Source organism: Camponotus floridanus, unplaced genomic scaffold, assembly GCF_003227725.1.
Source record: "Camponotus floridanus strain SB8 unplaced genomic scaffold, Cflo_v7.5 scaffold36, whole genome shotgun sequence".
Taxonomy (NCBI): Eukaryota; Metazoa; Arthropoda; class Insecta; order Hymenoptera; family Formicidae; genus Camponotus; species Camponotus floridanus.
In genome coordinates, this window is record NW_020229503.1 from 734,635 (window position 1) to 743,945 (window position 9,311).

The 9,311-nt window shown below is 30.5% G+C and overlaps 1 protein-coding gene across 2 annotated transcripts; it reads right to left on the bottom strand.

The window, feature by feature from the left end:
* Positions 1 to 1,127: 1,127 nt before the first annotated feature.
* On the bottom strand, positions 1,128 to 9,001 carry LOC105258057. 2 transcript variants are annotated; one of them, XM_025410967.1, is made up of 8 exons: positions 8,944 to 9,001; positions 4,849 to 5,143; positions 4,518 to 4,644; positions 4,338 to 4,448; positions 3,442 to 3,697; positions 1,625 to 1,828; positions 1,391 to 1,542; positions 1,128 to 1,310 (listed from the first exon to the last, which is right to left on the bottom strand). In XM_025410967.1, the coding sequence occupies exons 2-8, from the start codon at positions 5,093 to 5,095 to the stop codon at positions 1,178 to 1,180; spliced, it is 1,230 nt and encodes a 409-aa protein (XP_025266752.1). In that variant the 5' UTR covers positions 5,096 to 5,143; positions 8,944 to 9,001; the 3' UTR covers positions 1,128 to 1,177. The 2 variants fall into 2 exon arrangements, with proteins under 2 accessions (XP_025266752.1, XP_019885182.2); XM_020029623.2 differs by lacking the exon at positions 8,944 to 9,001 and having other exon boundaries at positions 4,849 to 5,295.
* Between the last annotated feature and the right edge of the window lie 310 nt (positions 9,002 to 9,311).

A 9,311-nucleotide genomic window follows, 5' to 3' on the forward strand; every position in this document is an offset into this window, starting at 1 on the left:
CAACAAATTATTAACGCGATTTAGCACGATTAGATATTTATTTTGTATTTAAATTTGCAAAAATTGCGATAAAATGACCTATTTTGTTTTTGTTAGATTATATAAATTATACAGGGTAGGGCATTTATAGTGACACAAGCAATTTTTTCAATAACGAAGCGAGATATAAAAAAATGTTTCAGACAAAAGTTATATGGCTTGAAGGGGGACATAAGATGGTGCCATTAGTTTGAGCTTGAAGAGTCACCTGAACGTCATGTGAAGGTCACCTCCAACTTCTTAAATGGGACATCCTATATGCTTTTACATATTCTTGTATCTTGTTTCAAGAGCTTTCCAAAACACTATAATAAAGTATCTTTTCATCGAGTACTTTTCGAGTTATGAAGCTTAAAATAATATCTTAATTTTACATAAACCATAAAATATCTAGTAAAATATTCATTTTTCTATTATCTTACCTTAATACTTTTATGTACAAAATAATGAGAGGAATCAATTACTGTAAAGAAAACACATAATTGTTTCGAAGAAAAAAAATGTAATTTGCAATTAATAATGACATTTTTTCTTAAAAACAACTGTGTGTTTTCTTTACACCAATTGATTCCTTTCATTATTTTGTACATAAAATTATTAAGATAAGATAATCAAAAAAATGAATATTTTACTAGATACTTTATGATATATGTAAAATTGAGAAATTACTTCGAGCCTTATAACTCGGAAAGTACTCAATGAATAAATACTTTATTATAGTGTTTTGGAAAGCTCTTAAGGCCTAGCTACAAGAATATGTAAAAGTATTTAGGGTGTCCCATTTAAAAAGTTGGAAGTGAGCTTCACGTGACTTTCCGGTGACTCTTTAAGCTCAAACTAATGGCACCATCTTATGTTCCCCTTCAAACCATACAACTTTTGTCTGAAACTTTTTTTTATATCTCGCTTCGTTTTCGAGAAAATTGCTTGTGTCACTATAAATGCCTCACTCTGTATATTAACCATGTGTGTATTATAAAAATGTGTGATTAAGAAACATTTAAACTAATAACATTTATATTGATGAGTAATTAAGCAAAAGCTACCATTATACAAGAAGATTTTATTTCTGTGCGTATATATATATATTTTTTTTATTGGATAAGTGTGGTTATATGGTTGAAATAAAAAAAATCATTCAACCTTTCCTTATATAACTACAAGCAAACGTTTTGCAATTTCTGTTTTCAGTTGCGACATCGATTGCCATTTTAATTAAATCCTTCACGTTTGAGTTCACGGAAGCGGCATTGAGTACGTTGTTTCGTATTCTGCAAAAGTTTGAAATGATTAGGGCGATTAATATGACATTGCGAAGTAAAAATTCGAATAGTGAGAAAAAAACACGTACAAATTAGTAAGATGATATTTTCGATTCTGAGTGTTCAAGAATTCAACGTCCTTGTCGATTTCGGACAGATAGTCCTTCTGGATTTCGCATGTCAACCTGGCGACGCATCTCGGGGAGACGATCAATCTGTTTGTCGAGCTGTCCTTTTGTATCTGTCGGTTGAGAAAAAAGATCAATATTTCAGTTCAAGTTTCTGCGCAGAAAAATTACACGTCGTCGTATGTTTGAATATACCTTGTACAAGTTTCTCCTCAACATGTTCAAGATGTAATCCATTTGATCGTCGGGCTGATGGTCGTATTGCATCTCCTCCGAGAAAGCCTCCGATCTCTTTTTCCTTCCACCTACGATGCCAATTGGTAGGAGAACCGGATTTGAAGCTAACGCCGCTGCTGCTCCGATCAATGCAACACCAGCTAGAGCTTTTAACGCTACGGCCTTAACAGATAAACATAATTATTAACATAATTATTAATTTACAGATAAACATAATTATTAACATAATTATTAATTTACGAATTCCTTGATCGAATTAAAATAGAAAAGGATTGTTTAACTTCCCCAGTATCGAAATATGCTTATTACTGTTAAATGATAAGGCGCTTATAATAGATACGAGATACTAGATAAAATTTTACTTACAGATTCTAACAGATTTAGATTTAGGTGGGACCAACATTATTCCGGATTTAAGCGAAATTTAAATATGTCTATTTTTATCTTTCTTCCTAAATAAATAAGGATCGACACATATATGTCTTGTTTCAAGCTAATAATATTGGTGCAATCGAACCTTAAATGCTTAGTTAATCGAAAGTAATTGAGGAATTTAATTGTTCTTTGATAATTTTGTAAATATTTTTTAATTTCGAAATCTTTAATATTTAGTATTTAATTTCTTTACAAAAAAAAGTCAATGATTATTGTTAAAATATAATTCGATTTAAATATAATTTGCTATTCAGACTCAAAACAAGACAGGAATAAGACAGGAATCTTAATATTGAATAATTAATGTAACCAGATGATGACATAACCAGGTGATAATTTGCTATAATTATTATAATTAATTGATTAATTTTTGGTACATGACACGTACTGTATGGCAAGATGGTTTTTTCGAAGTACATATCTTGCTTTGCTTATTCTAAGTAGAAATGATTTTAAATAGGAAATAAAATGACAGCGATAAAAATTATAAATTAATAAACATTTTCTTACATTTTGTATCAAAATAATTATAAACAATAATTATTCTTGTAAGCCTGTTAGAGAATCGAATATATTTCATTATATTGTAAATTTCTCGTCGACTTAAAAATGTAATTTGTCTTCAGAATTGAAATCGCATAATAAGCCTGACAATTAAAGATCGATTAAAGTAATTATATTAAATGGATTAAAATAAATATCAATCACTTAATTAATAATTAAATTAAAATAAAAAAAATAATATTTCATATAAATTTCTTTCATATTGCGTTAAATATATCGCTGCGATAATGAATTAATTTATTTTAAATATATAATAATGTTTTGAAGGCTCATTTTTATTTATATAACATTTATTCGACCAAAATATTTACCATATGAACAATCAGAAAATGTAATTATTTTTTTTAAATAAAGCGCGTATTAATGTATCCATTTCCAGTGTATCGCGAATAATTCGTCGCAAAATTTAAAAAAATTAATCGAAAAATTAATTCTCACTAACAATCCATAAGCGAAAATAGCGGATACTTATCAAAATAAATTGTCATTTTTCGTAAAGAAATGATTTTATATGATTTAGCAAAAAAGCAAAAAATGGGCATCGCAGAAAAGAAACAACAACCTGGATACTTGAAGACTTTCAAGAGGACTTTAACAAGTTATCGAATATTTTGATTTTACTTGTTATTTTTGAGAGTGGATTTCAGCAAACTTGCAATATGTATCCGTTACTGGCAGCTTGTCAAAATTTTTCTCTCTTCCTTTTTTCGATTTCTCTATTTATATAAAGGTAATAAAATTGTGAAAAATATTCATCTCCCTCGAAATATACGCACCTTTTGCGCGTGAAGATTTCCGGGATGCTGTGGCACACTTCCGTCCGGATAAGCCGAGTCGCCAGGACCGAATTCGTCACCGTCGGCCAATGTTCCCGAAATCCCATAACCGCCGTTCGAACCTCCATATCCAGACGGCCTGCCCCCGTAGCCTCCGTGACTGCTAACGCCATAACTGTATCCTCCAGCATTTCCGTATCCCAAAGCGCTGGGTCTATTAGCACTTTCACTTCCGTACACTGGACGCGATGGGTACCTTTTGTTTTCATCAGGAGCGAATCAAAATGTCTTTAATTTATCAAAATTTTTAATAACGCCTTTTGCTTCATTTTTCGAATTCTTTAAATATTTACGCCATCAAGAGGGAAATTAATCTTTTCTGAATTAACATCAAAATATCTTTAATTTATCAAAATTTTTAGTTAGTTATTTTCCTTTATTTTTCGAATTTTTTTAAATATTTACGCTATCAAGAGGGAAATTAATCTTTTCTGAATTAACACCAAAATATCTTTAATTTATCAAAATTGTTAGTTACGCATTTTTCTTCATTTTTTGAATTCTTTAAATATTTACGCCATCAAGAGGGAAATTAATCATTTCTGAATTAACATCAAAATGTCTTTAATTTATCAAAATTTTTAGACACGCATTTTCCTTCATTTTTTCGAATTATTTAAATATTGACGCCATCAAGAGGAAAATTAATCTTTTCTGAATTAACATCAAAATGTCTTTAATTTATCAAAATTTTTAGTTACGCATTTTCCTTCATTTTTCGAATTCTTTAAATATTTACGCCATCAAAATTAATTTTTTTTTTAAATTAACATCAAAAGTGTTTCGTAAAATTCGCGGAGAGTAGCGAAAGGAAGAAGGAAGTTGAGAAAATTCACCTGTCTCCCGACTGACTTCCCGCGTAGGTTCCGCTTCCGCCTTCTCCTCCTCCGGGTCTACCGCCACTTCCGGCGGAACCTGAGGGCCGACTTTGCGTCTGCCATCCGAATCTGAAAGGAAATTTCGCTTTCTAAAATTTTTATGTACGTACAAGAGATAGCCAATAATATATTACTTACCTGTCAACAGGATTTCGCTCGTTATATTGAGAAGGATAATGTCCGATCTCCAAAGGAACCTTGTTGTAATTATAATCCGATCTTGCAGGTTCGCTGGTACTGTATCTGCGGCCGCAGCAGCTGGAACTTGCAAGTAAAAACATTCCACATATAATTCGTTGATAAGTCAGTTATTAACTTACCTATTATTTTTATTATTAATTATTGTCAATTTATTATCAATTTATTATCAATTTATTGTCAATTAACGTAACTGTCACATTTGGAAAGTTAAGTTTAAGATTTAAGGGGGGATAAAAACTACGAAAATAATTCAAAGATGTTGACTTATCTCTGTCGAGACTCGAGTCGCGATGTAAGACGGTTCTCGGTTTCTTGTCCGTGTTCCTTTCCTCCTCTCTGTTATTGTCTAGGATATGCTGCGACGAGTTTTTCGCGCGAGTGATATTTTCCAGAAGTTTATCCTCCGTCTCCACAGAGTGTTTCTTCGAATGTTCAGTTGTCATCGGGAATTCACTTTTCTCCGCCAGTGCACAATAAACACCGAGGATGATGAAGAGAATTAGGACGTGCGTCATTGCCGCGATAAGTTAAAATGCGAATATTTAAGACGGTTTCTTCTCAAGCTACAGAAAATACAAAGAAAGTATCGAGTTCGCGGATAATCCTTGGCTAAGAATCATAAAAGGTACGACGAGCATTCGCTTCAACGAGATGACACAAAAGTAACTCTCTAATTTCCCAAGTTTCACCTATTTATATAGCGGTCATGCTTGGGATCCTATCATAAATTCACCCTTCAGGGACGAGCATGGGATTTTTCTGTGATAAAATGTAGGAAAATAATAACAAAATTAATTCTGACATTTGTTTCTTTGTATTTCTTTTTCCAATCATGATAAATTTGTTATTATAATTACATAAAAAGCAACAAGAGATTTTACTTTAAAATTTTACTACAAGAATTTAATTTAATATTTTTGTAGGTTTTATTTATGCATGCTAGTTTTATTGATTTTATTTATTCAATATTTGTTTAAATAATATGTAAAATTCATATTTATTTTTTAATTATTTGGAAATTAATGTAATAATAATATAACATATTTCTTTTCTGCTAATGATTTTATAGTTTTTTTATTTTTATTTTTATGTTATAAATATTCCACAAGTAAACTGTATAATTTTCACATGAAATAATGTACTTTAGTTGCGTCCCTGAAGGCACAATGTGTGACAAAAACGTCAAGCAGCGCAGAGCACTAGCGAAAATAAAAGTGTCGCGAGTGAGTCAACAATCGTCACGCTAGCACATACTTAATTAAGATTTCCCATTGTTATTGTTTTCGTTATTCGGTTACGAAACTTGACAAAAGTCACGAGACGAGATGATGCCAATAGATACCTCGCGTCATTAACTGTATTACTTTATATGTCTTCCCCTTTTCAGGAATCCCTCCAATTCAATCCCACCTTCTCCTCTATAATTAATATTTAATTAATGCTATTTTCGCGGAAAATCACACAAGCCTCGAGTACTTTTTTTTCATTTTTTCCACTTTCTCTTTCGTTACGGTCTTTGATCTTTTTGAAAGTGTCTGTCAGCAAAGATTAAAATAAACCTAAGATCTTTTTTTTTATGATGAGAGGGATTTAAAACAACTCGTACAATAAGATGTTTGATTCACCGATTATCACACAGGAAAAAAGGATATTCTTATTTTGAAAATATATTTAGTTTTAACATGGAAATCTTGAATTGAGATTATATCGCGTTAATTTAAAAAAAATGTATAATTACTGGAATAATTGCTTATTTGAATGAAGCCATTTTATACAGTTCAATCGAGAAAAATATATTCTCATGATTAAGATTTAATTTTCTTGAATGGAAAAGAAACAATGTTGGATAGAAAATAACACTTTTAAATCAAAGATTATAATTTTCTTAAAGTAGAATTAAATAATTATATATTCTTGAGGTGACAAATACAATATTAAAATAAGACTAATAATTGTTTACCTGAATGAAGCCATTTTATATAGTTCAATCGAGAAAAATATATTTTTATGATATAAGATTTAATTTCTAAAGATTCTAATTTTCTTAAAGTAGAATTAATATAAATAATTATAAATAATATAAATAATTATATATTCTTGAGGTGATAATTACAATATTAAAATAAGATGATAATATTGTTGAAATTTAAAATTATTAAATTCTTCTAAGATTAGAAATTGTTACGTATATACAAAACAATGAACGCGTTAGTTTAATTATATAAGTTTTGATTTGACACTTCTTTTTTTTCTGTGCAAGTTCGAGAATGAAGGAGTGATAGCCAGGTTTGAAAAGTTTCGCCAAATTGATTATTGCTAATTTCCTATTGTGTGCTTTGTTTCTCTTACTGGATTTCCGTTGCGAAATGTGAACAGGACAATTTGTTCCGCCTGGACGTTCGTCAGTGTGACGAATAACCGAAATTATGCGAATACACTCCGCATTCATGAGTCCTTATTACGTTAAACTACAAAATTTCTAACAACGAGAGAGAGAGAGCTCGTGACGAATCACTAGTCGGTCTTATAAAATAATGATAGAGGCTGTTGCTTTTTTTTCTCCCAACTGTTGCAAATCTATGGTTGGCAAAAAGATGGATGGAGTATGCGTTTTACCTAGCTCGGATTCATTGTAACGAGTATTCTCGATAACTATAATGTAGTTCGATATCATCTTTTGCACATCAATTTCTTATTAATTAAGGAAGGTTTTTAGCAGGGTTGGCATGTTTTAAACAATGTGTTTAAAACTATTTGATTAAAACTTGTTTAAAATAGTGGACACTGTTTTAAACATTTTTGGTTTAAACTGTTTTAAACTACTGTTTAGAACCGTTTAAAATATCGCAAATAAAATATATGATTATTTGGAAAAAAAATGGTAAAAAAAATTAAAAACAAATAAAAACTAATAGATGTGTATGTTGCAAAAAAGTTTTTGTTTTAGTGTTTTCAGTTTTTTATCTATATTTATGTAACATATAGATATAAAAATATAAATAATAAAATAAAAATGATAAGATGGGTATTATTTTAGCAGAATATTTATTTTTGGATATTAAATAACAATCAATACAATAAAGATTACTTAGAAAATATTGACTGACTTTACATTTTACATTTTAACATTTTAAATTAATAGTACATAACTTATAGCAGATCAGTAGTTCTAAAAAAAGTTTTTCTTTTAAAAAAAAGAATTGAGGTGTTTTCTTTTATTTAGAATTTATGTTGAAAGTTAAGCATGAGGCTACTTAATAAGAAAATAGGGAAGGAACCAAAGTATTATATATTATTAACCAAAGTATTAAATATTATTAACCAGAACTTTTTTTTAGAACTACTGACCTGCTATGAATTATATACTATTAATTTAAAATGCTAAAATGTAAAATGTAAAGTCAGTCAATATCTTCTAAGTAATCTTTATTGTATTGATTGTTATTTAATATTCAAAAATAAATATTCTGCTAAAATAATACCCATCTTATCATTTTTATTTTATTATTCATATTTTTAATAGCGTTGTCAATTTTGGCAACGTTATTTACAGTTTAACGCTAGCGAAAAATTTAAATATTTACACAAGCTATTAAGTCAATCAAAGCTATTAAGCATCAAAGCTATTAAGTATTTTTTGTTTAAAACATGCTTTTTTTGTTTAAAACATGATTTTTTTACTTTACTTAAAAACACAAATAAAACAAAAAAACATTGTTCTAAACAAAAAAACAATGTTTTTTGTTTAAAATAAAAAAAACAAGTTTCTTGCCAACTCTGGTTTCTAGCATAGAATTATCTTGTCTCGACTTTTATTAATCATTACTATAGCTTTATAAGTCAATTATCAATTAATTTAAATTATTAATTATTAATGAATTTAAATTTTTGGGCCAGTTATAGAGTCTCGCAAACTGATGAAGAATGTTTAGAAAATTCAAAGCACTGGAGATGCGTTTCATTAATCTTCATGCGAGACTTCAAGCAGGAAGGAAGGCGTATATATTACACTTGGATTGTGTCGAGTATGTGTATCCGATGAACTGCAAGAGCCAGGACGAGAGACGCGAGCATTAATTTAAGTAAAACCCGCGAGGGTCGGCGGGGCCGCAATGAAAGAGAGAATCCGATTCCGTTCGAGGATGCTGGGAACGGGACATTAGGGGGCTAATTTAAAAAATAGAGGGAGAGGCTGCCGCGCTTAGGAAACGAAGGTGACTACGGAAGCGGGACAGGAATAGAAAGGGGGAGGAAGAGAGAGATAGAGAGATACCTAGAGGGGTTGCCCGTAGAAGATACGAGAGACTGCGATGGGATGAAGCGAGAGCAGAGTAATCAATACGCATTCACACGCGGTGCATACCCGGGTTTCCATGGGAACTGACGCCCACGCATGCGTCGGTCCATGGGATGCTGCTGTACCAGCGAGATCGGAAGTCCGAGTCAGTCTCGCGCCAACCATTCCATGAGCGAGAGACGAGCCACGAAGATCGGCCAAAGCATGAAGAAGTCTCTTCACAGCTGTCTGAACGATACACATATTTCAATTATATAATAATATAATAATTGTATAATTATTAGATATAATTATTATATTAATATATTAAAATAATTATATATATTAATGAGAAAAATAAAGAGAGAAAATGATAGATTTAATAGAGAAATGAGATACTGAATGAGTAAATTTGTTTGGAAAGAATGATTGGCGTCTCGGATGTTAAAGCGGGA

Excerpts from the sequence above, each read along its gene's own strand:
- LOC105258057 (XM_025410967.1), bottom strand. The coding sequence starts at position 5,095 with ATGACGCACGTCCTAATTCTCTTCATCATCCTCGGTGTTTATTGTGCA. Across the intron at positions 1,829-3,441 it reads GAAATCTTCACGCGCAAAAG|GCCGTAGCGTTAAAAGCTCT; the intron begins GTGCGTATATTT and ends TTATCTGTTAAG. Across the intron at positions 1,543-1,624 it reads TGAGGAGAAACTTGTACAAG|ATACAAAAGGACAGCTCGAC; the intron begins GTATATTCAAAC and ends CTCAACCGACAG.